Genomic DNA, 27,461 nt, shown 5'->3' on the forward strand with positions numbered 1-27,461 from the left:
GTCAGAGTGAGGTGTTCTCTCGTTTATGTCTGGAAGTAGCTAGCATGCTAGCTAACTTTAGCCAGTTAGCTTGGGTGCTTGACTGCCGTTGTGAGGTCAGAACGCTTGGATCAACCCTACTCCTCGGCCAGAGCGTCCAGTGTGCGCTCTGAACGCTCCGAGAGCAAAACGCTTTGCATTTACGAATGGACAATCTGACAATGCTCTGAATTTACAAACGCCCAGAGTCCGCTCTCTGGCACTCCAAAGTGAATTTACTAACTCACCCCATGTCGGCAACTCTGGCCTCTTTCTAGAGCTCCCACTTTCCGACCCGAAAATCACTTACGTCATGATTTGACCTATTATTTTTCCGAGTTCCCATTTGTCTTGAAAGCACCATATACAGTATGAACAGTCCCTCCTTGCCTGGCAATTAAAAAAAAAAATTACATCATGAAGAAAGTGCACAACAGGTAAATTACTGTATGGAATAAACATATCTAAATTACTTACGTTGTGACTGTGCTATTTGAAGAGCAATTGTATTTACTTTAGGCCCATCACAAACAATCATCAGCCCTTATTATGACAATAATTCCAGACATTCCAGTGAGTCTGACTGAGGGATTGAAATAAATTGTCTCTACCTAATTCTTTGTTATTCAACACATTATGGAATAGGATAGGATAGCCCAATGCAAAACAAATAATCAAAGAGTTTCTTATTTTCTTTCAATTAATTTAAATGATTTAGTTGAATACATTTTTGTTAAACTTGTGGACATGTCAACTCTCTTCCACATATCAATGGTCCTCCACAATGGCTGTTTTACTGTATCATTCTACATAGCTGTTATAGGCTATCATCCTGGTTCAGTTCAATACCATGTGAAGGCTTTGGAGTTTGTAGACACGCCCCTACTCCCACTTCAACGTTCTTTCCAAAGACCCTCTATCTGGGCAGCCAAAGGAACTGCTTCATTGACTCCTACCAGCTGTGTGGAAAAGCAGGATCTATTGCGTTAAAATAGCGGGTGAGTTGTAAGATTTATTTTGCATGCATAATTGAATGATTGTGCCTAATACATGGAGGATTCACAGGAATGATAGTGCTTACTCACTTTTTTCTTCTTGCATGCATGAATCCTTTTTCTCAAACAAATAAATTGCAAACTTTTGGATTTTAGCATATGCCTAAATAAAAGTTCAAGCTAAATAGCCTGTAGGTCTGCATCTGCATGATTGTATTGCGTTGCGTTACTGCATTGTACATTACTGCACATAATCCATGGAGGAAATGTGCTTAATGGGAAAACACCTTAACGTCAATGTCTTGTGGATATCTAAAACAATCAATTATTATCTTGTTTTTCATACATTTGTGTAGATAGGCTATGACTGACTGCATAACTAAGCAAACAAATAGCCTAGTCATAAATGTTAGTATCCTAGGAGGAGTAGAATGTCTGCATTAGGATCAAGCCTCAGGCTCTCTAACAGAACAAAGACTTAATCTGTCTTGATTGGGACATATTGTGTTGAAGAGAGCCTCTGAGTAGCGGAAGATGTAAACACAGAGTCCACACCAGATTTAACAATGAGAGGGAGAGCGGAAGAAAGAGAGAGAAAGGAGGAGTGTGTGTGTGTGAGAGAGAGAAAGAAGGAGAAAATATGTGTTAGTTCATGCGTGAGAGTGAGTAAGAAAGAGCGTGAGAGAGAAAGAGAGAGCTTTGGCAATATTTACAAAATGTCCTGCCAATAAAGCATTTTGAATTTAAGAGAAAGTGAGTGAACATGGAAGAGGAGATGGTTGGAGGGACCACTCCAGGAGGACCAGTGGACTCAGAGTCCCAGAAACGAAGCTCCGAGGATGCGGTTCAGCAGGAGAGGGGCAAGTGGGCCAACAAGACTGAATTCCTGCTCTCCATGGCTGGTGAGATCATTGGCCTGGGCAACGTATGGCGCTTCCCTTATCTGTGCTACAAGAACGGAGGAGGTAAGTAAACCAGCACCTCCCCATCTATTGACTTTCAGAATACAGTAGGATTACACTATCATGGTCTGAAAGCACTGAAACCAATGAAGAGTTTGGTCATATTTACAGGATGTTGACCCATGTTCAGCCCTTTTTGGGATAGCCTGAACAGAGCAGGGAGAGAAAGAAAGAAAGAAAAAAGGAAAGACAGCTGGTGTGTTGGCAAACTAGAATGCTATTTGGCCCTAAACAGAGAGTACACAGTGGCAGAATACCTGACCACTGTGACTGACCCAAAATTAAAGAAAGCTTTGACTAACTGAGCTGCAGTTCCTAACCTCCTGCCAAATATATGACCATATTAGAGACACATATTTCCCTCAGATTACACAGATCCACAAAGAATTCGAAAACAAACCCAATTTTGATAAACTCCCATATCTATTGGGTGAAATACCAGAGTGTGCAATCACAGCAGCAAGATTTGTGACCTGTTGCCACAAGAAAAGAGCAACCAGTGAAGAACAAACGCCATTGTAATTACAGCCCATATTTATGTTATTTATTTATTTTCCCTTTTTGACTTTAACTATTTGCACATCATTACAACACTGTATACTGTATAGACATAACGGGACATTTGAGATGTCTTTATTCTTTTGGAACTTGTGTTAGTGTAATATTTACTGTTCATGTTTTTTTTATTGAATTGAGAGAAAGAGAGAGAGAGAGGAGAAAGAGAGAGAGAGAAGAAAGAGAGAGAGAGAGAGAGAGGAGAAAGAGAGAAGACAGAGAGAGAGAGAGAGAGAGAGAGAGAGAGAGAGAGGAGAAAGAGAGAGAGAGGAGAAAGAGAGAGAGAGAAGAAAGAGAGAGAGAGAGGAGAAAGAGAGAGAGAGAAGAAAGAGAGATAGGGAGAAGAAAGAGAGAGAGAAGAAAGAGAGAGAAGAAAGAGAGAGAGAGAGAAGAAAGATGTTGCCCGAGGGAGTTGACTCTTGTGTCCGCTAACCCTGTGGGCGGAGCTTCACCTCTAATATTCTGTGAGCAACAAAAGATGTATGCATCCTAAAAAACAAGGATACCAGGCCTGCAATTGCTTTTGTGCAGCCTCTCTGTATTCACTGGAAAGTTCATTCATTTCCTTATGAAGGATATCTATTCAGCTGTCAACTCTTTTCATGGACTCGTAGCTAAAGAACATGTTCTAACTACTGTACAGCAATACCGCATCATCACACAACGGACATGTCAATAAGCATTTCCTTGGTCTATTCACACAAAATGTTTTGTCATTCATCTCAATGGCTTTATCTTTGTATCCTTCCTGCTGTTCTATTTTACTATTTACCATAGCAACACACCTTTCATACAGTAAACACTCTTCTTCATTGGTGTTTCTAACCCTCCACAGGTGTCTTCTTTATCCCGTACTTTGTGTTCCTCTTCTTCTGTGGTATCCCTGTGTTCTTCCTGGAGACGGCATTGGGCCAGTACACCAGCGAGGGCGGGGTCACAGCCTGGAGGAAGATATGTCCCATGTTCGAAGGTGATTACTCTGTCTGCTCCTTACATTATTACATTATGGGCCAGTTCCCCAGACACAGATTTAGCCTATGGTGAATCTTCCAGTCAGGTCACCCATGATACAAGTCACAGTTTGGTTCCAAAAGTAGCATGTTCGAATCCAGAAAGAAAGTGGTTTTTGATATTTTTGTTTTAAGTCTAACCCAAACCTTAACCCTTACCTTAAGCATTCGGAGTTAATGCCTAACCTTAAAAATGCAGAGTTAATGCCAAAACTTAACCTTAAACACTTAAAAATTTGACGTTTGGAACATCTTCGAAATTTGACGTTTGAGGAACATGGATGAATGTCTAGTTCTGACGTGAGACTGTGAGAGCTTGTAGCAGTCTTCTTTATTAATAGATGTCAAGTCCCCTGTTTTGGGGACATGCGTGGTTCTGGTATCGTTTCCGACTGACATTTTCACTGATAAATTGATCTGTGGACACGATAGGTTGAAATGGCTTGCATTGAGCAGTAGTCCTGATTCTCACGGACACAGGAGTATATGTGGGGTGTCCCTCCTACCATTTTATTCACTCTTCCGACTCTCCATCAACTCCTGGCTGAACCCTACATCACAGCCACTAACGACGCATATGCCTGGAGTCCTTACATCGTAGCGCAGCGGGAGACAGTGGTTTCGTCGCTGTACCACATTCAGAGATCGATTTATCGACAGTAAATTAAAATAATTCATACATTTTAAACAAAAAACACTTTCTGCTTGTAACAGACGTACAAGATTAATATGAGATGAAAGGCAAGTTCCAAACGAGCTCAGTGAGCCGTTCACAGCGATGGGGGTAGACCTTTAGATAATATGCACATTTTCTCTAACACTAAACATACAAATATGTACAGTTATAAGGAAGGTGAAATCTTATACTTAGTCGTTGTATAATTTGATTATACTATATTTCGAAAGCATGTATAATTTCAAGCCTTTATTCATGTCATTTCAAGCCTTATTCATACAGTTCTGTTGAATAGGAAATACATAATATAAAATATTTAATATTTTCATATTTTCATGATATTTCTACTGTGTACTTGAGCTTGTATCTTCAAAAGTGACTACACCTCAGCAATGTATAACTATTCTTGCCAGAAAGGTGAGATTTGAACCTTTCTTGGAGTATGCAGCATTACTAGATATAGTTTATAGCCCTCTCATGATAATAATTACTTTTGGAGATTACGTAGATTACATTTTTGATTACATAACCGTTAAAATGGCTTTTTAGTGCAGGACTATCCATTATTTGTGTCTGGGAATCGGGCCTTGTGCCAGTTAAAACAGGGATTAAAATGTGTTGTTTCAGGCTAAACTCATGAGATGCTGCTGTATACAAAGACCTTGATTGAAAACAAATACATTTGACAGTTTCTATATGTAATAGTATTTTTGCTAGGTAGTAAGCAGGCTTTTGTTCCAGTACTAACACTCCTGATTCAACTTAACAAAGTCTCAATGAGATGTTTGTTTATTTAGGTGTTGTAGTGCTGGGCTGGACCAAAAGCCTGCAGGCCCTGTAATTCTCCAGATCCATGGTTTGACCACTGTGCTAAGTTACTAAATTATTTAAAGAACGGTCACCTTATCAAATGTTAACCTGGCTTTGCTTTTCCATCTACAGGAGTGGGAATTGCATCCCAAGTGATTGTGGCGTACTTGAACATCTATTACATAGTGGTGCTAGCCTGGGGTCTGTTCTACCTATTCAACTCCTTCAGGAATCCACTGCCCTGGTCCACCTGTGACAATGAGTGGAATACTGGTACAAGAACTCAACACAGACACACACACACGTAGACATATTACACACGTGCACGTATGCATGTGCACATACTTACTTACTCAAACTCACTCACTAATTCTCTCTGTCTGTCTCTCTCTCTCTCTCTCTTGTCTCTTGTCTCTTGTCGCTTGTCTCTTGTCTCTTGTCTCTGTCTCTCTCTTTCTCTTTCTCTCTCTCTAACATTCTCACAGAGAACTGTCATAATTTGAGTTCCATGTTGTTGAACCCACACCTCTCCCAGTTGGACTCAGACTGGTCCTTCCTTCACAACCAGACAGACTATAATGACTACAATATGTTGAGGTAGGCCTGCTTATTGTACTTTGAAGATATCAGATACACTGGGTGTTGATGAGGTGCAGTCATGCATACATTGAGATTACTGTATTGTGGTTCCTTTTGCTATTTCTCACTGCTTTTTCATCGGTTTACCCCCCTCTTTCTCTTTCAGTAATGAAACCATGAAGATCACGTCTCCCGAGGAGGAGTTTTGGGCGTAAGTTTAAAACCAATCATAACTTCTGAAATACACACGCACACACACGCACACACACATACTGATAGTGATGATGATGAGTCATGCTGACAGACAATATAGGGCCCACCCAACGGCCCAGCAGCCCAGTAGAACACTGGGTAAGGGAAATTAGCCAATTACTGCCTGGAGGGAACCATAAAACAACCAATTAGAGGGCTCGATAAGGATTATTTTGTGTTCAAATTCAGTGTTGTTGTTTTGTTAGACTAGTCTGGTGATTTCGTAAGAGGCCATGGTTCTTCCCACATGATACATTCCTGATGGTGTTTCCGGGTGGTGCAGGATTGGGACATGGGCTGAGAACAGCATTCTGAAGCGTTTTCTTCTAAATGAGAACAATATGTGTCCTTTCTTTGGGGTTCAAAGCCTAAACTAAAACCCTCTAAACTAAACTGGGGGAAATGGAACATCTGTATTTATCATGCCGATGCTCTTTTGTCTCTGTATTCGTGCAGAGGCTCCATATGGAGACTATAAAGTTGGAAAAAGAACACGTGTTTTTCTGTCGGGTTGGCTGTCGCTGTGAATTTGTATAGGTTAGATTTGTGTGGGGAGCGGATCTCTGAAGTAAAACACCATGTCTAAGATGGTATGTAGTACATAGAGGGTCATGGTATTGGGATTTGTATAGGTTAGATTTGTGTGGGGAGAGGATCTCTGAAGTAAAACACCATGTCTAAGATGGTATGTAGTACATAGAGGGTCATGGTATTGGGATTTGACGTAATTTGATGAATGTCGATTTTGACCCATTAATTCCTTGTGGTTACTGGGTTAATTCCGCATGGTTACTAGGTTAAAACAGAAACAACTAAAAGGGTTAAGTTTAGGTATTAATTCCAAATGGTGAAGGTTAGGGTTACGGTTTGGGGAAAGCATAAAACTAAATAATAATTCAATAAAAAGCTTCCAAAAGTTTCCATTTATCATCATCAAGTACTCTCCCTTGTTGCTAAACACTTGTGAACTGCCATGGTGTGTGTGTGTGTGTGTGTGTGTGTGTGTGTGTGTGTGTGTGTGTGTGTGTGTGTGTGTGTGTGTGTGTGTGTGTGTGTGTGTGTGTGTGTGTGTGTGTGTGTGTGTGTGTGTGTGTGTGTGTGTGTGTGTGTGTGTGTTGTTCCCCAGTCGTCGGGTGTTGAGGACATCAGATCATGTGTCTCTGGGTGCTGTGCATTGGGATCTGGCTCTCTGTTTGCTGCTGGCCTGGATCATCTGCTACTTCTGCATCTGGAAGGGAGTCAAATCTACAGGCAAGGTGAGCTGGCAGCCTCCCATACAGACCAAAACAACAGGATCAAATTCATTAGGGCACACCGCAGCAGAATGTTTTGCAAGGGAAAACTAAAATGAGTGCTTCTTATTGGCCAAGCCCAGGTAGTACCTCCCTGTTTCAGTCTGTACAATCTTTGTGTGTGTGTGTGTGTGTGTGTGTGTGTGTGTGTGTGTGTGTGTGTGTGTGTGTGTGTGTGTGTGTGTGTGTGTGTGTGTGTGTGTGTGTGTGTGTGTGTGTGTGTGTGTGTGTGTGTGTGTCTTCATGTGTGACCACAGGTGGTGTACTTCACAGCAACGTTCCCCTACCTGATGCTCTTCATCCTGTTTATCCGAGGTGTGACTCTACCAGGGGCTGGAGAGGGCCTAAAGTACTATCTCTGGCCTCAAATGGACAAGATCTTGGAACCTGGGGTAAGACTGATGGGACAGGGATGGTAGTAGGGAGGAAAGATGGTAGTAGGGAATAAAGATGGTAGTAGGGAGGAAAGATGGTAGTAGAAAGGAAAGATGGAAGTAGAGAGGAAAGATGGTAGTAGGGAATAAAGATGGTAGTAGGGAGGAAAGATGGTAGTAGAGAGGAAAGATGGTAGTAGGGAGAAAAGATGGTAGTAGGGACTAAAGATGGTAGTAGGGAGGAAAGATGGTAGTAGAGAGGAAAGATGGTAGGAGGGAGGAAAGATGGTAGTAGAGAGGAAAGATGGTAGTAGGGAGGAAAGATGGTAGTAAGGAATAAAGATGCTAGTAGGGAATAAAGATGGTAGTAGGGACTAAAGATGGTAGTAGGGAGGAAAGATGGTAGTAGGGACTAAAGATGGTAGTAGGGACTAAAGATGGTAGTAGGGAGGAAAGATGGTAGTAGAGAGGAAAGATGGTAGTAGAGAGGAAAGATGGTAGTAGAGAGGAAAGATGGTAGTAGGGAGGAAAGATGTTAGTAGGGAGGAAAGATGGTAGTAAGGAATAAAGATGCTAGTAGGGAATAACAAATGGTAGTAGGGAATAAAGATGGTAGTAGGGGGGAAAGATGGTAGTAGAGAGGAAAGATGGTAGTAGGGACTAAAGATGGTAGTAGGGAATAAAGATGGTAGTACAGAGGAAAGATGGTAGTAGGGAATAAAGATGGTAGTAGGGACTAAAGATGGTAGTAGGGACGAAAGATGGTATTAGGGACTAAAGATGGTAGTAGGGAGGAAAGATGGTAGTAGGGAGGAAAGATGGTAGTACAGAGAAAAGATGGTAGTAGGGAGTGAAGATGGTAGTAGGGAATAAAGATGGTAGTAGAAAGGAAAGATGGTAGTAGGGAGGAAAGATGGTAGTAGGGAATAAAGATGGTAGTAGGGAATAAATATGGGAGTAGAGAGGAAAGATGGTAGTAGGGAGGAAAGATGGTAGTAGAGAGGAAAGATGGTAGTACAGAGAAAAGATGGTAGTAGGGAGTGAAGATGGTAGTAGGGAATAAAGATGGTAGTAGGGACTAAAGATGGTAGTAGGGAGGAAAGATGGTAGTAGGGAGGAAAGATGGTAGTAGGGACTAAAGATGGTAGTAGGGAGGAAAGATGGTAGTAGGGAGGAAAGATGGTAGTAGGGACTAAAGATGGTAGTAGGGAGGAAAGATGGTAGCAGGGACTAAAGATGGTAGTAGGGACTAAAGATGGTAGTAGGGACTAAAGATGGTAGTAGGGACTAAAGATGGTAGTAGGGAGGAAAGATGGTAGTAGGGAGGAAATATGGTAGTAGAGAGGAAAGATGGTAGTAGGGAGGAAAGATGTTAGTAGGGAGGAAAGATGGTAGTAGGGAATAAAGATGGTAGTAGGGAATAAAGATGGTAGTAGAGAGGAAAGATGGTAGTAGGGAGGAAAGATGGTAGTAGAGAGGAAAGATGGTAGTACAGAGGAAAGATGGTAGTAGGGAATAAAGATGGTAGTAGGGACTAAAGATGGTAGTAGGGAGGAAAGATGGTAGTAGGGAGGAAAGATGGTAGTAGAGAGGAAAGATGGTAGTAGGGACTAAAGATGGTAGTAGGGAGGAAAGATGGTAGTAGGGAGGAAAGATGGTAGTAGAGAGGAAAGATGGTAGTAGGGACTAAAGATGGTAGTAGGGAGGAAAGATGGTAGTAAGGAATAAAGATGGTAGTAGGGAGGAAAGATGGTAGTAGAGAGGAAAGATGGTAGTACAGAGAAAAGATGGTAGTAGGGAGTGAAGATGGTAGTAGGGAATAAAGATGGTAGTAGGGACTAAAGATGGTAGTAGGGAGGAAAGATGGTAGTAGGGAGGAAAGATGGTAGTAGAGAGGAAAGATGGTAGTAGAGAGGAAAGATGGTAGTAGGGAGGAAAGATGTTAGTAGGGACTAAAGATGGTAGTAGGGCGTGAAGATGGTAGTAGGGAGGAAAGATGGTAGTAGGGACTAAAGATGGTAGTAGAGAATAAAGATGGTAGTAGGGACTAAAGATGGTAGTAGGGAGGAAAGATGGTAGTAGGGAGGAAAGATGGTAGTAGAGAGGAAAGATGGTAGTAGAGAGGAAAGATGGTAGTAGGGACTAAAGATGGTAGTAGGGAGGAAAGATGTTAGTAGGGAGGAAAGATGGTAGTAGGGAGGAAAGATCGTAGTAAGGAATAAAGATGGTAGTAGGGAATAAAGATGGTAGTAGGGAGGAAAGATGGTAGTAGGGACTAAAGATGGTAGTAGGGAATAAAGATGGTAGTACAGAGGAAAGATGGTAGTAGGGAATAAAGATGGTAGTAGGGACTAAAGATGGTAGTAGGGACGAAAGATGGTAGTGGGGACTAAAGATGGTAGTAGGGAGGAAAGATGGTCGTGGGGAATAAAGATGGTAGTAGAGAGGAAAGATGGTAGTAGGGAGGAAAGATGGTAGTAGCGAATAAAGATGGTAGTAGAGAGGAAAGATGGTAGTAGGGAGGAAAGATGGTAGTAGAGAGGAAAGATGGTAGTACAGAGGAAAGATGGTAGTAGGGAGTGAAGATGGTAGTAGGGAATAAAGATGGTAGTACAGAGGAAAGATGGTAGTAGGGAGGAAAGATGGTAGTACAGAGGAAAGATGGTAGTAGGGAATAAAGATGGTAGTACAGAGGAAATATGGTAGTAGGGAGGAAAGATGGTAGTAGGGAATAAAGATGGTAGTACAGAGGAAAGATGGTAGTAGGGAATAAAGATGGTAGTGCAGAGGAAAGATGGTAGTAGGGAATAAAGATGGTAGTACAGAGGAAAGATGGTAGTAGGGAATAAAGATGGTAGTACAGAGGAAAGATGGTAGTAGGGAATAAAGATGGTAGTACAGAGGAAAGATGGTAGTAGGGAGTGAAGATGGTAGTAGGGAATAAAGATGGTAGTAGAAAGGAAAGATGGTAGTAGGGAGGAAAGATGGTAGTAGGGAATAAAGATGGTAGTAGGGAATAAATATGGGAATAGAGAGGAAAGATGGTAGTAGGGAGGAAAGATGGTAGTAGAGAGGAAAGATGGTAGTACAGAGAAAAGATGGTAGTAGGGAGTGAAGATGGTAGTAGGGAATAAAGATGGTAGTAGGGACTAAAGATGGTAGTAGGGAGGAAAGATGGTAGTAGGGAGGAAAGATGGTAGTAGGGACTAAAGATGGTAGTAGGGAGGAAAGATGGTAGTAGGGAGGAAAGATGGTAGTAGAGAGGAAAGATGGTAGTAGGGAGGAAAGATGTTAGTAGGGAGGAAAGATGGTAGTAGGGAATAAAGATGGTAGTAGGGAGGAAAGATGGTAGTAGAGAGGAAAAATGGTAGTAGGGACTAAAGATGGTAGTAGGGAGGAAAGATGGTAGTAAGGAATAAAGATGGTAGTAGGGAGGAAAGATGGTAGTAGAGAGGAAAGATGGTAGTACAGAGAAAAGATGGTAGTAGGGAGTGAAGATGGTAGTAGGGAATAAAGATGGTAGTAGGGAGGAAAGATGGTAGTAGGGAGGAAAGATGGTAGTAGGGAGGAAAGATGGTAGTAGAGAGGAAAGATGGTAGTAGAGAGGAAAGATGGTAGTAGGGAGGAAAGATGTTAGTAGGGACTAAAGATGGTAGTAGGGCGTGAAGATGGTAGTAGGGAGGAAAGATGGTAGTAGGGACTAAAGATGGTAGTAGGGAGGAAAGATGTTAGTAGGGAGGAAAGATGGTAGTAGGGAATAAAGATGGTAGTAGGGAATAAAGATGGTAGTAGAGAGGAAAGATGGTAGTAGGGAGGAAAGATGGTAGTAGAGAGGAAAGATGGTAGTACAGAGGAAAGATGGTAGTAGGGAATAAAGATGGTAGTAGGGACTAAAGATGGTAGTAGGGAGGAAAGATGGTAGTAGGGAGGAAAGATGGTAGTAGAGAGGAAAGATGGTAGTAGGGACTAAAGATGGTAGTAGGGAGGAAAGATGGTAGTAGGGAGGAAAGATGGTAGTAGAGAGGAAAGATGGTAGTAGGGACTAAATATGGTAGTAGGGAGGAAAGATGGTAGTAAGGAATAAAGATGGTAGTAGGGAGGAAAGATGGTAGTAGAGAGGAAAGATGGTAGTACAGAGAAAAGATGGTAGTAGGGAGTGAAGATGGTAGTAGGGAATAAAGATGGTAGTAGGGACTAAAGATGGTAGTAGGGAGGAAAGATGGTAGTAGGGAGGAAAGATGGTAGTAGAGAGGAAAGATGGTAGTAGAGAGGAAAGATGGTAGTAGGGAGGAAAGATGTTAGTAGGGACTAAAGATGGTAGTAGGGCGTGAAGATGGTAGTAGGGAGGAAAGATGGTAGTAGGGACTAAAGATGGTAGTAGGGAATAAAGATGGTAGTAGGGACTAAAGATGGTAGTAGGGAGGAAAGATGGTAGTAGGGAGGAAAGATGGTAGTAGAGAGGAAAGATGGTAGTAGAGAGGAAAGATGGTAGTAGGGACTAAAGATGGTAGTAGGGAGGAAAGATGTTAGTAGGGAGGAAAGATGGTAGTAGGGAGGAAAGATCGTAGTAAGGAATAAAGATGGTAGTAGGGAATAAAGATGGTAGTAGGGACTAAAGATGGTAGTAGGGACGAAAGATGGTAGTGGGGACTAAAGATGGTAGTAGGGAGGAAAGATGGTCGTGGGGAATAAAGATGGTAGTAGAGAGGAAAGATGGTAGTAGGGAGGAAAGATGGTAGTAGCGAATAAAGATGGTAGTAGAGAGGAAAGATGGTAGTAGGGAGGAAAGATGGTAGTAGAGAGGAAAGATGGTAGTACAGAGGAAATATGGTAGTAGGGAGTGAAGATGGTAGTAGGGAATAAAGATGGTAGTACAGAGGAAAGATGGTAGTAGGGAGGAAAGATGGTAGTACAGAGGAAAGATGGTAGTAGGGAATAAAGATGGTAGTACAGAGGAAAGATGGTAGTAGGGAGGAAAGATGGTAGTAGGGAATAAAGATGGTAGTACAGAGGAAAGATGGTAGTAGGGAATAAAGATGGTAGTGCAGAGGAAAGATGGTAGTAGGGAATAAAGATGGTAGTACAGAGGAAAGATGGTAGTAGGGAATAAAGATGGTAGTACAGAGGAAAGATGGTAGTAGGGAATAAAGATGGTAGTACAGAGGAAAGATGGTAGTAGGGAGGAAAGATGGTAGTACAGAGGAAAGATGGTAGTAGGGAGGAAATATGGTAGTAGGGAATAAAGATGGTAGTAGGGAGGAAAGATGGTAGTAGGGAATAAAGATGGTAGTACAGAGGAAAGATGGTAGTAGGGAGTGAAGATGGCAGACATTTCTGCTCACAATCCCAAAGCGGAACTGGGGTCTTAGCAAGAAAAGCAAATCAAGACCCTTTAGAGTTAAGCAGTAACCCCAACACACCATAACATCAACACACAGTAACAAAAACACCATCCTCCCGGAGTAGGATGAAGTTGCCCCTAGACGCTGATCTTGGGTCAGTTTTGTATTTTCCCCACTCATTCATTTAAGATACTCCTTGGTCGTAGTCCAATGACCGAACGTCAATGGCAACGGTCAAACACTCAGGCATTCAGACGATTTCTTCAGGTGCCAGAGAGTCCCATAAAAGAGACGTTCTTTGGTATGGATTACCTTTGACCTTAGTACAACTTGGCATGTGACCTGATGGATTCTGGGGTCCGGTATCGCGGTCCCTGGAGAGGTCAAGCCTCGTTTCAGGGGTCAACTATCCTCCGACTTTGCTTCCTGTTGTGTGGGGCTCGTTGGATCAGGAGTAGGCTCAAAAAGGGTGCAAACTGCGGCAAATGAAGCCTGCTGGGTATTTGGGCAGTGTCATGAGCTGTTGTGAGTTTGTTTCTTTGTATCATATTTCAACCAGTCTATTATAAACGGAAACGTGCTGTTTTTCCGTAGCGAGAGCAAACGTCAACATTGGGGAGGGTGAATAATATTACGTTAATTAACCTTGTGGCTAAAACACTGATTCTCAAACAACTAAATTACTGTACAACATCATCTTTCTAGGTATCCCAGCAAACATTCGCCAAGACAGATGTGTCATATCATGTGCGGACAAAAGGATAGTCACAAACCTAACATCTTTAAGTTCATAGGTGTAGGGTGTGAGAGAAGTCGCTAAAGCAATTAGAGACCTGGGGAGGATTGAGAGGAGGATGGGGGCGCTATCGTGGGAATCCCCAGTGACTTCGACTGGAACGGTGGCCAAATGAATACACTTCAGGGTCGGGTGATGATCGGTTATGTAACTCTGTGTCCCGACACAGCTGAAGAACAGACCCGGGAGAAAATGTGTGTTCGACTGCATGCCATGTGTTTTATTTTGGATTTGGGGAAGAAGTCTGGAGTGAGAGTTGTGTATTAGTTTAGAGGTCTGTGTATAGACAGAGAGAAGAGGTTTAGGGGTCCGTGTATAGATAGAGAGAAGAGGTTTAGGGGTCCGTGTATAGATAGAGAGAAGAGGTTTAGGGGTCTGTGTATAGATTGAGAGAAGAGGTTTAGGGGTCTGTGTATAGACAGAGAGAAGAGGTTTAGGGGTCTGTGTATAGACAGAGAGAAGAGGTTTAGGGGTCCGTGTATAGACAGAGATAAGAGGTTTAGGGGTCTGTGTATAGATAGAGAAAATAGGTTTAGGGGTCTGTGTATAGACAGAGAGAAGAGGTTTAGGGGTCTGTGTATAGACAGAGAGAAGAGGTTTAGGGGTCTGTGTATAGACAGAGAGAAGAGGTTTAGGGGTCTGTGTATAGACAGAGAGAAGAGCTTTAGGGGTCTGTGTATAGACAGAGAGAAGAGGTTTAGGGGTCTGTGTATAAACAGAGAGAAGAGGTTTAGGGGTCTGTGTATAGACAGAGAGAAGAGCTTTAGGGGTCTGAGTATAGACAGAGAGAAGAAGTTTAGGGGTCCGTGTATAGACAGAGAGAAGAGCTTTAGGGGTCCGTGTATAGACAGAGAGAAGAGCTTTAGGGGTCTGTGTATAGACAGAGAGAAGAGGTTTAGGGGTCTGTGTATAGACAGAGAGAAGAGGTTTAGGGGTCTGTGTATAGACAGAGAGAAGAGGTTTAGGGGTCTGTGTATAGACAGAGAGAAGAGGTTTAGGGGTCTGTGTATAGACAGAGAGAAGAGGTTTAGGGGTCTGTGTATAGACAGAGAGAATAGGTTTAGGGGTCTGTGTATAGATAGAGAGAAGACCTTTAGGGGTCTGTGTATAGATAGAGAGAAGACCTTTAGGGGTCTGTGTATAGACAGAGAGAAGAGGTTTAGGGGTCTGTGTATAGACAGAGAGAATAGGTTTAGGGGTCCGTGTATAGACAGAGAGAAGAGGTTTAGGGGTCTGTGTATAGATAGAGAGAAGAGGTTTAGGGGTCTGTGTATAGACAGAGAGAAGAGGTTTAGGGGTCTGTGTATAGACAGAGAGAATAGGTTTAGGGGTCTGTGTATAGATAGAGAGAAGACCTTTAGGGGTCTGTGTATAGACAGAGAGAAGATGTTTAGGGGTCTGTGTATAGACAGAGAGAATAGGTTTAGGGGTCCGTGTATAGACAGAGAGAAGAGGTTTAGGGGTCTGTGTATAGATAGAGAGAAGAGGTTTAGGGGTCCGTGTATAGACAGAGAGAAGAGGTTTAGGGGTCTGTGACAAAGAGAAGAGGTTTAGGGGTCTGTGTATAGATAGAGAGAAGAGGTTTAGGGGTCTGTGTATAGACAGAGAGAAGAGGTTTAGGGGTCTGTGTATAGACAGAGAGAAGAGGTTTAGGGGTCCATGTATAGATAGAGAGAATAGGTTTAGGGGTCTGTGTATAGACAGAGAGAATAGGTTTAGGGGTCCGTGTATAGACAGAGAGAAGAGGTTTAGGGGTCTGTGTATAGACAGAGAGAAGAGGTTTAGGGGTCTGTGTATAGACAGAGAGAAGAGGTTTAGGGGTCTGTGTATAAACAGAGAGAAGAGGTTTAGGGGTCTGTGTATAGACAGAGAGAAGAGGTTTAGGGGTCTGTGTATAGACAGAGAGAAGAGGTTTAGGGGTCTGTGTATAGACAGAGAGAATAGGTTTAGGGGTCCGTGTATAGACAGAGAGAAGAGGTTTAGGGGTCTGTGTATAGACAGAGAGAAGAGGTTTAGGGGTCTGTGTATAGACAGAGAGAAGAGGTTTAGGGGTCTGTGTATAGACAGAGAGAAGAGGTTTAGGGGTCTGTGTATAGACAGAGAGAAGAGGTTTAGGGGTCCGTGTATAGATAGAGAGAATAGGTTTAGGGGTCTGTGTATAGACAGAGAGAATAGGTTTAGGGGTCCGTGGATAGACAGAGAGAAGAGGTTTAGGGGTCTGTGTATAGACAGAGAGAAGAGGTTTAGGGGTCTGTGTATAGACAGAGAGAAGAGGTTTAGGGGTCTGTGTATAAACAGAGATAAGAGGTTTAGGGGTCTGTGTATAGACAGAGAGAAGAGGTTTAGGGGTCTGTGTATAGACAGAGAGAAGAGGTTTAGGGGTCTGTGTATAGACAGAGAGAATAGGTTTAGGGGTCCGTGTATAGACAGAGAGAAGAGGTTTAGGGGTCTGTGTATAGACAGAGAGAAGAGGTTTAGGGGTCTGTGTATAGACAGAGAGAAGAGGTTTAGGGGTCTGTGTATAGACAGAGAGAAGAGGTTTAGGGGTCTGTGTATAGATAGAGAGAATAGCTTTAGGGGTCCGTGTATAGACAGAGAGAAGAGGTTTAGGGGTCTGTGTATAGATAGAGAGAAGAGCTTTAGGGGTCCGTGTATAGACAGAGAGAAGAGCTTTAGGGGTCTGTGTATAGACAGAGAGAAGAGGTTTAGGGGTCTGTGTATAGATAGAGAGAAGAGGTTTAGGGGTCTGTGTATAGACAGAGAGAAGAGGTTTAGGGGTCTGTGTATAGACAGAGAGAAGAGGTTTAGGGGTCCGTGTATAGATAGAGAGAATAGGTTTAGGGGTCTGTGTATAGACAGAGAGAATAGGTTTAGGGGTCTGTGTATAGATAGAGAGAAGAGGTTTAGGGGTCTGTGTATAGACAGAGAGAATAGGTTTAGGGGTCTGTGTATAGACAGAGAGAATAGGTTTAGGGGTCCGTGTATAGATAGAGAGAAGAGGTTTAGGGGTCTGTGTATAGATAGAGAGAAGAGGTTTAGGGGTCCGTGTATAGACAGAGAGAAGAGGTTTAGGGGTCTGTGTATAGACAGAGAGAAGAGGTTTAGGGGTCTGTGTATAGACAGAGAGAAGAGGTTTAGGGGTCTGTGTATAAACAGAGAGAAGAGGTTTAGGGGTCTGTGTATAGACAGAGAGAAGAGGTTTAGGGGTCTGTGTATAGACAGAGAGAAGAGGTTTAGGGGTCCGTGTATAGACAGAGAGAAGAGGTTTAGAGGTCTGTGTATAGACAGAGAGAAGAGGTTTAGGGGTCTGTGTATAGACAGAGAGAATAGGTTTAGGGGTCCGTGTATAGACAGAGAGAAGAGGTTTAGGGGTCTGTGTATAGACAGAGAGAAGAGGTTTAGGGGTCTGTGTATAGACAGAGAGAAGAGGTTTAGGGGTCTGTGTATAGACAGAGAGAAGAGCTTTAGGGGTCTGTGTATAGATAGAGAGAATAGCTTTAGGGGTCTGTGTATAGACAGAGAGAAGAGCTTTAGGGGTCTGTGTATAGATAGAGAGAAGAGCTTTAGGGGTCCGTGTATAGACAGAGAGAAGAGGTTTAGGGGTCTGTGTATAGATAGAGAGAAGAGGTTTAGGGGTCTGTGTATAGACAGAGAGAAGAGGTTTAGGGGTCTGTGTATAGACAGAGAGAAGAGGTTTAGGGGTCTGTGTATAGACAGAGAGAAGAGGTTTAGGGGTCTGTGTATAGACAGAGATAAGAGGTTTAGGGGTCTGTGTATAGACAGAGAGAAGAGCTTTAGGGGTCTGTGTATAGATAGAGAGAAGAGGTTTAGGGGTCTGTGTATAAACAGAGAGAATAGGTTTAGGGGTCTGTGTATAGACAGAGAGAAGAGGTTTAGGGGTCTGTGTATAAACAGAGAGAATAGGTTTAGGGGTCTGTGTATAGACAGAGAGAAGAGGTTTAGGGGTCTGTGTATAGACAGAGAGAAGAGCTTTAGGGGTCCGTGTATAGACAGAGAGAAGAGGTTTAGGGGACTGTGTATAGACAGAGAGTAGAGGTTTAGGGGTCTGTGTATAGATAGAGAGAAGAGCTTTAGGGGTCTGTGTATAGATAGAGAGAAGACCTTTAGGGGTCTGTGTATAGATAGAGAGAAGAGCTTTAGTGGTCTGTGTATAGACAGAGAGAATAGGTTTAGGGGTCTGTGTATAGACAGAGAGAAGAGCTCTAGGGGCCTGTGTATAGACAGAGAGAGGAGTAATGAAGGGGCCCATCCCAGCTGGCTGTGGTAGTATGTGGATTATACTGGGATGGATAATGGACTTTGTTATGGGGCAGAATGCAGGCCTCCCAGGCCCTATCGCCCTCCTGCTAACACGAACCAGATGCTGATATGAGTGCGTCTGCTGAGGGTCTGCTGAGATATTGTCAACACACACACATAGGAAGTGCAAGCAGACACAGGCAGCCACGCATACACACAAACACGCACATGAATGGACACAGATGGATGTTGGCCTGAGAAAGACAGTAGAGAGCCCAGATTATTGGCCCTAGACAAACCTGCTGTTACACAAGTTGTAGTTGATTGTTGTCAGCTTTGACAGAGAAATGTATCCAATGTTTTCTGGGTCTACAGGAGATGTATTTGATGAAAACCTCATGGTTTTGACCGTTTTTTGTTTACTTTAATGAGTGAAAGTAGCTGAACATGTGGCAGTAAACTAGATATTCTTTCTTCCTGTACTCTGCCCCCTCATTCTCTCTTTCTCTTCTCCCTGTCTCCATCCCTCTCACTCTCTTTCCTACCTCCCTCCTTCCCTCTCCTCTCTCCTCCCTCCATCCCTCCCCCCTGTCTTTCCCTCCTTGCCTCACCCCCCTCTCTTCCTCTCCCTCCTTGCCTCCATCTCTCTTCTCCCTTTCTCCATCCATCCATCCATCCATCTCCATCCATCCCTCTATCCCTCTCCCCCTCTCTCTCTAGGTTTGGCGTGATGCAGGGACCCAGGTGTTTTTCTCCTACGCTGTATGTCAAGGGGTCCTCACCTCTCTGGGCAGCTACAACAAGTACAACAACAACTGTTACAAGTCAGTGTGACACACCACTGCATACAGCTTCCCCTTCAAAACTCTCTTTGAATCCTCACATAAAAACAAACATATTTTCAGGTACTTCAACTCTGCTTGATTTATAGTTTGCGCTTTACGAAGGGAACCAATGGCATGGTCCCAAAAGTGAAAAACTGCACATCTCTTTTCTGTCCAAACGGTATCCTCTCACATTGATTTAGAGTAGCATGCTACGTCCCTCTTGACGTTATTTGAATTGGATCACCCAGACCTGGGTCAAACACATCATTATGTCACATGTTTTTCAACACTTGAGCTATGCTTGATATAGTTTGCTGTGTACAATAGAACCAATGGAATGGTCCCAAATGTGCAAACTCCACACTAAGTCAAGCGCACCTCAAATACCTTCAAGTGTTTAGTTTGAACTAACTACAGCTAAAAGGACACTGGTAAGTGTAATTGATTATGTGTTCATTGTTCTTATGTATAGTGCCCTCCTGTGAGGTTGCATAAGCAAACACTACATGATTGTGATTTTACACACCATGTTGTGTTCCAGGGAGTGATAGTGATTTTACACACCCTGTTGTGTTCCAGGGAGTGATAGTGATTTTAACTACCATGTTGTGTTCCAGGGAGTGATAGTGATTTTACACACCATGTTGTGTTCCAGGGAGTGATAGTGGTTTTAACTACCATGTTGTGTCCCAGGGAGTGATAGTGGTTTTACACACCATGTTGTGTTCCAGGGAGTGATAGTGATTTTAACTACCATGTTGTGTTCCAGGGAGTGATAGTGGTTTTAACTACCATGTTGTGTTCCAGGGAGTGATAGTGGTTTTAACTACCATGTTGTGTTCCAGGGAGTGATAGTGATTTTAACTACCATGTTGTGTCCCAGGGAGTGATAGTGATTTTACACACCATGTTGTGTTCCAGGGAGTGATAGTGATTTTACACACCATGTTGTGTTCCAGGGAGTGATAGTGATTTTAACTACCATGTTGTGTTCCAGGGAGTGATAGTGATTTTACACACCATGCTGTGTTCCAGGGAGTGATAGTGGTTTTAACTACCATGTTGTGTTCCAGGGAGTGATAGTGATTTTACACACCATGTTGTGTTCCAGGGAGTGATAGTGATTTTAACTACCATGTTGTGTTCCAGGGAGTGATACTGATTTTACACACCATGTTGTGTTCCAGGGAGTGATAGTGATTTTACACACCATGTTGTGTTCCAGGGAGTGATAGTGATTTTAACTACCATGTTGTGTTCCAGGGAGTGATAGTGATTTTACACACCATGCTGTGTTCCAGGGAGTGATAGTGGTTTTAACTACCATGTTGTGTTCCAGGGAGTGATAGTGATTTTACACACCATGTTGTGTTCCAGGGAGTGATACTGATTTTAACTACCATGTTGTGTTCCAGGGAGTGATAGTGATTTTAACTACCATGTTGTGTTCCAGGGAGTGATAGTGGTTTTAACTACCATGTTGTGTCCCAGGGAGTGATAGTGATTTTACACACCATGTTGTGTTCCAGGGAGTGATAGTGATTTTACACACCATGTTGTGTTCCAGGGAGTGATACTGATTTTACACACCATGTTGTGTTCCAGGGAGTGATAGTGATTTTAACTACCATGTTGTGTTCCAGGGAGTGATAGTGGTTTTAACTACCATGTTGTGTCCCAGGGAGTGATAGTGATTTTACACACCATGTTGTGTTCCAGGGAGTGATAGTGATTTTACACACCATGTTGTGTTCCAGGGAGTGATACTGATTTTACACACCATGTTGTGTTCCAGGGAGTGATAGTGATTTTAACTACCATGTTGTGTTCCAGGGAGTGATAGTGATTTTACACACCATGTTGTGTTCCAGGGAGTGATAGTGATTTTAACTACCATGTTGTGTTCCAGGGAGTGATAGTGGTTTTACACACCATGTTGTGTCCCAGGGAGTGATAGTGATTTTAACTACCATGTTGTGTTCCAGGGAGTGATAGTGATTTTACACACCATGTTGTGTCCCAGGGAGTGATAGTGATTTTAACTACCATGTTGTGTTCCAGGGAGTGATACTGATTTTACACACCATGTTGTGTTCCAGGGAGTGATAGTGATTTTAACTACCATGTTGTGTTCCAGGGAGTGATAGTGATTTTAACTACCATGTTGTGTTCCAGGGAGTGATAGTGGTTTTAACTACCATGTTGTGTCCCAGGGAGTGATAGTGATTTTACACACCATGTTGTGTTCCAGGGAGTGATAGTGATTTTAACTACCATGTTGTGTTCCAGGGAGTGATAGTGGTTTTACACACCATGTTGCGTTCCAGGGAGTGATAGTGATTTTAACTACCATGTTCTGTTCCAGGGAGTGATAGTGATTTTACACACCATGTTGTGTTCCAGGGAGTGATAGTGGTTTTAACTACCATGTTGTGTTCCAGGGAGTGATAGTGATTTTAACTACCATGTTGTGTTCCAGGGAGTGATAGTGATTTTAACTACCATGTTGTGTTCCAGGGAGTGATAGTGATTTTACACACCATGTTGTGTTCCAGGGAGTGATACTGATTTTACACACCATGTTGTGTTCCAGGGAGTGATAGTGATTTTACACACCATGTTGTGTTCCAGGGAGTGATAGTGATTTTAACTACCATGTTCTGTTCCAGGGAGTGATAGTGATTTTAACTACCATGTTGTGTTCCAGGGAGTGATAGTGATTTTAACTACCATGTTGTGTCCCAGGGAGTGATAGTGGTTTTAACTACCATGTTGTGTTCCAGGGAGTGATAGTGATTTTAACTACCATGTTGTGTTCCAGGGAGTGATAGTGGTTTTAACTACCATGTTGTGTCCCAGGGAGTGATAGTGATTTTACACACCATGTTGTGTTCCAGGGAGTGATACTGATTTTACACACCATGTTGTGTTCCAGGGAGTGATAGTGATTTTAACTACCATGTTGTGTTCCAGGGAGTGATAGTGATTTTAACTACCATGTTGTGTTCCAGGGAGTGATAGTGATTTTACACACCATGTTGTGTTCCAGGGAGTGATACTGATTTTACACACCATGTTGTATTCCAGGGAGTGATAGTGATTTTACACACCATGTTGTGTTCCAGGGAGTGATAGTGATTTTAACTACCATGTTCTGTTCCAGAGAGTGATAGTGATTTTAACTACCATGTTGTGTTCCAGGGAGTGATAGTGATTTTAACTACCATGTTCTGTTCCAGGGAGTGATAGTGATTTTAACTACCATGTTGTGTTCCAGGGAGTGATAGTGATTTTACACACCATGTTGTGTTCCAGGGAGTGATAGTGATTTTAACTACCATGTTGTGTTCCAGGGAGTGATAGTGATTTTACACACCATGTTGTGTTCCAGGGAGTGAGACTGATTTTACGTACCATGTGTTCCAGGGAGTGATAGTGATTTTACGTACCATGTGTTCCAGGGATTGCGTGGCACTCTGCATTCTCAACAGTGCCACCAGCATCTTTGCTGGATTCGCCGTCTTCTCCGTACTGGGATTCATGGCTCACTCACTCGACGTGGACATGAATGAAGTCGTTAAAGGAGGTGGGCCTCTTTCCTCCACATCCCCCTCTTCCTCCTCCTTCCTCGTCTTCATCCCTTTTTCAAAGTCACACTCCTTACTGCAGAGGTCAAGTTTGTCAACACCTTGATATAGAATGAGATTCCTTAATTTCTGTTATATATCGTGTGAAACTGGGATCTCCAACTCTGGTCCTAAAAATGTACTAGGTGTGCAGATATTTGTTCTAGGTGTGCAGACATATTTGATCAAACAAATTGTGGTCCAGACTGAAGCCTATAATTAGTTGATGTGGAATAGGTATGTTAGTGCTGGGGCGGAACAAGACTCTGCATTCCCAGTCTCTCCCAGTAGAGATGGAGAAGCCTGTGCTATAGGTACGATACTGCTCACTGTCATAACCAATAATGGCCACAAGAGGGCCCTTCAGCCCAATGTACCACACCATAAAACCTCTATCTCAACTGGTCTCCTCCACAAAACATTAAGCCGGTGATATTTACCTGCAAATATGAATAAACTAATGTGTGTGTGTGGGCTGTTTCCCACAGGACCTGGTCTGGCTTTCATCGCCTATCCCAAAGCCGTGTCCCTGCTCCCAGGGGCCCAGTTCTGGGCCGTCCTCTTCTTTCTTATGGTTATCTTACTGGGCCTGGACAGCCAGGTACTGTCCATGTGGCTGTCCATGTTGCATGTTGGTGTGTGTGTGTGCGTGTGCATGTGTGTGTGTGTGTTTGATAGAGTTGTATTTAATTTATTAAGCTTAAATCAGGTAATGTGTAATTTTCAGTTGACAGGATACATTTGTGCATGTATGTGTGTGTGTGTTGTGAACATGTGTGTGTGTGTGTGTGTGTGTGTTGTGAAGATGTGTGTGTGTGTGTGTGTTGTGAACATGTGTGTGTGTGTGTGTGTGTGTGTTGTGAACATGTGTGTGTGTGTGTGTGTGTGTTGTGAACATGTGTGTGTGTGTGTGTGTGTGTGTGTGTGTTGTGAACATGTATGTGTGTGTGTGTGTGTGTGTGTGTGTGTGTGTGTGTGTGTGTGTGTGTGTGTGTGTGTGTGTGTGTGTGTGTGTGTGTGTGTTGTGAACATGTATGTGTGTGTGTGTTGTGAACATGTGTGTGTGTGTTGTGAACATGTGTGTGTACCCTTCCAGTTTGTGTGTGTAGAGAGCTTGGCCACATCCATCACTGACATGTTCCCTGGTGTACTGCGGAGGCCTGGCCGGAGAGAGATCTTAGTACTAGTCATCGCTGTAGTCTGCTTCCTACTGGGTCTGCCTCTCATCACGGAGGTAGGAGAGAGGGAGAGAGGGAGTGGTGGAAGAGAGATATATAGAGGGTGGGAGACAGAGAAAAAGAGAGATGGAGGGAGAGAGAGACGGATGCTAGTAAACTCTTCAATAGCACTAGGAACAGCAGTTCACCTCTGACATCCATGTCCTTCTGCCCTTCCCATCAGAATGGGATAGTCCTCTTTCAGTTGATTGACTCGTACGGCCCCAGTGGGACCAGTCTGCTGTTCATTGCATGTTTTGAGTGCATCGCCGTCGCCTGGGTCTACGGTGAGTGACGTCACTACTAACATGATTGTACTGACTATGTTTACTGTAGTTACTGTTCTAGTCGTTAAAGTTGAATCTATACTCTGAGGGCCAGTTTCCTGGACCCAGATGAAGCCTGGTTCTGGACTAAAATGCTATTTCTAGGAATATTGTCCATTGGGCATGCTATTTAGTCCAGTACTACAATGGGTCTAAGGACAGTCACAACCAGTCACAACATGTTCATATCTGTACATTAAGTTCACAGTAACATTATGTCTAAATTGAAGTTATATTAAGCAGTGTACAAGGGAAGGGGGACACATGGTAGACCACTGTGTCTCAGCATGTTTTCAGTCAATCGAGGGGGGACCCATGTGTGTGAGTGTTTCTATCAAAACGAAGAGATGGATCTCGACTAAAAAAGAAAGTGTGGATGGATTGGCTTTGCAGGTGCGAACCGTTTCCTTGACAACATTGAAGACATGATAGGCTACCATCCTTTCCCTTCGGTGCTGAAGTACTGCTGGCTGTTTGTGACACCACTCATCTGTGGGGTGAGTAAGACAGACACCTGTGTCACCTCTCTCTCTCTCTCTCTTTTCATCTTTCTCTGTGTCTTTCTTTCTTTATGCTCATCTTCTCTTTCTTCATTATCTCTCTCCTGCTTTCATCTTATTCTATTTCTTTCTCTGTACCTTTTGCTCTTTCTCTTTCTTTCTCTCTCTCTCTCTCTCTCTCTCTCTCTCTCTCTCTCTCTCTCTCTCTCTCTCTCTCTCTCTTTCTCTCTCTCGCTCTCTCTCTCTGCATCTGTCTTTATCTTAATGTTTCCTGTCTCTCCCTCGTGGTCTGTCTCTCCCTCATGGTCTGTCTCTCCCCCGTGGTCTGTCTCTCCCTTGTGGTCTCTCTCTCCCTCGTGGTCTGTCTCTCCCTCGTGGTCTGTCTCTCCCTCATGGTCTGTCTCTCCCCAGTGGTCTGTCTCTCCCTTGTGGTCTCTCTCTCCCTCGTGGTCTGTCTCTCCCTCATGGTCTGTCTCTCCCCCGTGGTCTGTCTCTCCCTTGTGGTCTCTCTCTCCCTCGTGGTCTGTCTCTCCCTCGTGGTCTGTCTCTCCCTCATGGTCTGTCTCTCCCCAGTGGTCTGTCTCTCCCTTGTGGTCTCTCTCTCCCTTGTGGTCTCTCTCTCCCTCATGGTCTGTCTCTCCCTCGTGGTCTCTCTCTCCCTCGTGGTCTGTCTCTCCCTGGTAGTCTCTCTCTCCCTCGTGGTCTCTCTCTCCCTCCCAACTTTGCATTAAAACACCTATGTATTCCTTCTATCCGCAAATGAATAGCAAATTACATTTGTTGATCACTATCTTTCTAATACCCATTTCACAATACCGAGCCAAACTAAGCCGAGCTGTACTAGAATGGCCTGGGTACGCATCATCCAGTTGCTGGAGCTGTGCTGGAAAGCACAATGTGAAAATAAAATATCCCAGCCAGCACAGTACAGTTCGGGCTGGCCCTATATTGGAAATCGGGTTCAAGTCGACAGTATCCAAGGCTAACCTTCATCTCCACCTCTTCCTGGTTCTCCTCAGATCACCCTGGTGTATGACACACTGACCAGTTCATCAACCAATCTAAATTTAGAGTACGCACCTGGGCCCTGGGCATCCCGAGTGGCCTCTCTCCTCATCCTCACCCCGCTGATGTGCATCCCTGTCTACATTCTGCTGTGTCTGTGGAGGGTGAGTGTCTATACCTCACCTACCGTCACTCCATCATCACCCACCAGGCACCTACTGGGTGTCTACTTATAGATGTGTTGGTTTAGGGGTGGGTGGGGGAGGTGTATGTGTATACATTTTAATATCTGTGTGTGTGTGTGTGTGTGTGTGTGTGTGTGTGTGTGTGTGTGTGTGTGTGTGTGTGTGTGTGTGTGTGTGTGTGTGTGTGTGTGTGTGCGTGTGCGCGCGCGCTTTTGTGGGTGTGTGCATGAATGTGGGTATTGGGGTTTTTCTTCAGTGTTTTGACCATGTCCTTCCTCCCAGAATCCTAAAGGGATGACCACTCCGTCCAGTGACCTGCGCCAGGCACGGCCACACGAACCCAGACTCAGCGTGTGTGGGCGTGTCATCATCGAGGGACAAGAGAAACCCCCCAGGATCGCAGGGGGTCGGGATGAGAAGCTGGCCATGGAGGAGATCAGTGGAGTCTAGTGTTGATGACATCATAGAACCTCGACCGTCAGGGTGCCGGGCTGCCTGGTTGGTCTATGCAGGGATACCATGAAAGTCTGGGTCGTATTCTTTATGGCGTCAGGTAGCCTAGCGGTTAAGAGTGTTGTACCAGTAACCGAAAGGTCAGCTGGTTTGAATCCCCTAGCCTACTAGGTAAAACATCTGATGCGCCCTTGAACAAGGCACTTAACCATCATTGTTCCTGTAAGTTGCTCTGGATAAAAATGTCTGCTAAATAACTGAAATTTAAAAATTAGCCACCAAACGGAAGAAAAAGGACTGAAAAAGGAGGGACAACCTGAACTTGTTCAATAAAAAAAAGAAGCACATTTTCTATCAAATACTTTGCTACGCTGTGCTCTAATGAATACAACCCAGGCTTCAACTGACCAGACTGAATGGCAGATGGAAGTCAACACCAACAAAAACAAATGGTTGACATTTCAGACGCATCATGCTACAAATGTTTACACCTGCTCTTAAATATTCAGAGGGGTTTTCTCTCTGTTGTATCTGTTATTGTTTACTTTTCCTCCTGGATTGTTATTTTGTTTACCATTTTGATAACCTAGTCCAGAACCCTTTCATATACCTCATATGTTACACTAATGAACCTTGTATATTTCTATGTGCTACATTTTTTTACTTGCCCCATAAACAACCTCCTCATAATAAATTAAAAGGTTTTCTGTATGTTTACTTGTAACCTTTATTTAACAAATATTCCTATTTACAATGACGGCCTACACCGGCCAAACCCAGACGACGCTTGGCCAATTGTGCACCTCCCGATGGGACTCCCAATCACAGTCGGTTGTGATACAGCCTGGATTCAAACCAGGGTGTCTGTAGTGACGCCTCTAGCACTGAGATGCAGTGCCTTAGACCGCTGCGCCACTCGGGAGCCCCCAAAGATGCTAATGACTGATACCCGTTGTATTATTCAACATATTTTCAGTATACATGGCATCCATGTTGTTACATTCCGTCGATCTCTCGGTCTGAAACAGCAAGCGGCCAGCCTCAACTTGTTCCCACTGTCAATTACAAATCTATCTATTCTAAACAGGACTTTCCCTTGCTCCTACAATACAGAACACCATGTTGTTCACCAATACCATACCTCGCCCTCCCCTCGCCCATATGTACAGACCTGGGTTCAAATACTACTCAAAAGAATTTAAAATAATTGATATGTGCTTGATTGAGTTTGCCTGTCTTAATGGACCCATAGAATAGTCCCAACATGTTAAACCCCGCCCACCTGGCACTCCAGGCAGACAAGAGCCAACACTCAAAGATTTCAAATAATATTTGAACCGAGGTCTGACACTGAATGAACTTGGACAACCTACAGTATATTGGTTGGTGGGTAGGTCTACA

The 27,461-nt window shown here is 43.5% G+C and overlaps 1 protein-coding gene across 1 annotated transcript; it reads left to right on the top strand.

Moving 5' to 3' along the window:
- The first annotated feature begins 936 nt into the window (after positions 1–936).
- LOC120041861 (sodium- and chloride-dependent GABA transporter 2-like) lies at positions 937–26,755 on the top strand. The gene is made up of 16 exons (XM_038986728.1): positions 937–1,016; positions 1,762–1,978; positions 3,366–3,500; positions 5,159–5,299; positions 5,512–5,623; positions 5,772–5,816; positions 6,984–7,113; positions 7,407–7,541; positions 18,642–18,745; positions 22,210–22,334; positions 22,863–22,975; positions 23,471–23,608; positions 23,776–23,878; positions 24,311–24,414; positions 25,437–25,586; positions 25,890–26,755. Exons 2-16 carry the CDS (start codon positions 1,777–1,779, stop codon positions 26,055–26,057), a joined length of 1,905 nt encoding a protein of 634 aa, XP_038842656.1. The 5' UTR covers positions 937–1,016; positions 1,762–1,776; the 3' UTR covers positions 26,058–26,755.
- The last annotated feature ends 706 nt before the right edge of the window (positions 26,756–27,461 follow it).

This window comes from Salvelinus namaycush, unplaced genomic scaffold (assembly GCF_016432855.1).
Source record: "Salvelinus namaycush isolate Seneca unplaced genomic scaffold, SaNama_1.0 Scaffold565, whole genome shotgun sequence".
In the NCBI taxonomy this organism is placed as follows: domain Eukaryota; kingdom Metazoa; phylum Chordata; class Actinopteri; order Salmoniformes; family Salmonidae; genus Salvelinus; species Salvelinus namaycush.

Coding starts and splice junctions, on each gene's coding strand:
- LOC120041861 (XM_038986728.1), top strand. CDS start 1,777: ATGGAAGAGGAGATGGTTGGAGGGACCACTCCAGGAGGACCAGTGGAC. Junction 5,300..5,511: donor TGACAATGAGTGGAATACTG/GTACAAGAACTC, acceptor ACATTCTCACAG/AGAACTGTCATAATTTGAGT. Junction 25,587..25,889: donor TTCTGCTGTGTCTGTGGAGG/GTGAGTGTCTAT, acceptor CCTTCCTCCCAG/AATCCTAAAGGGATGACCAC.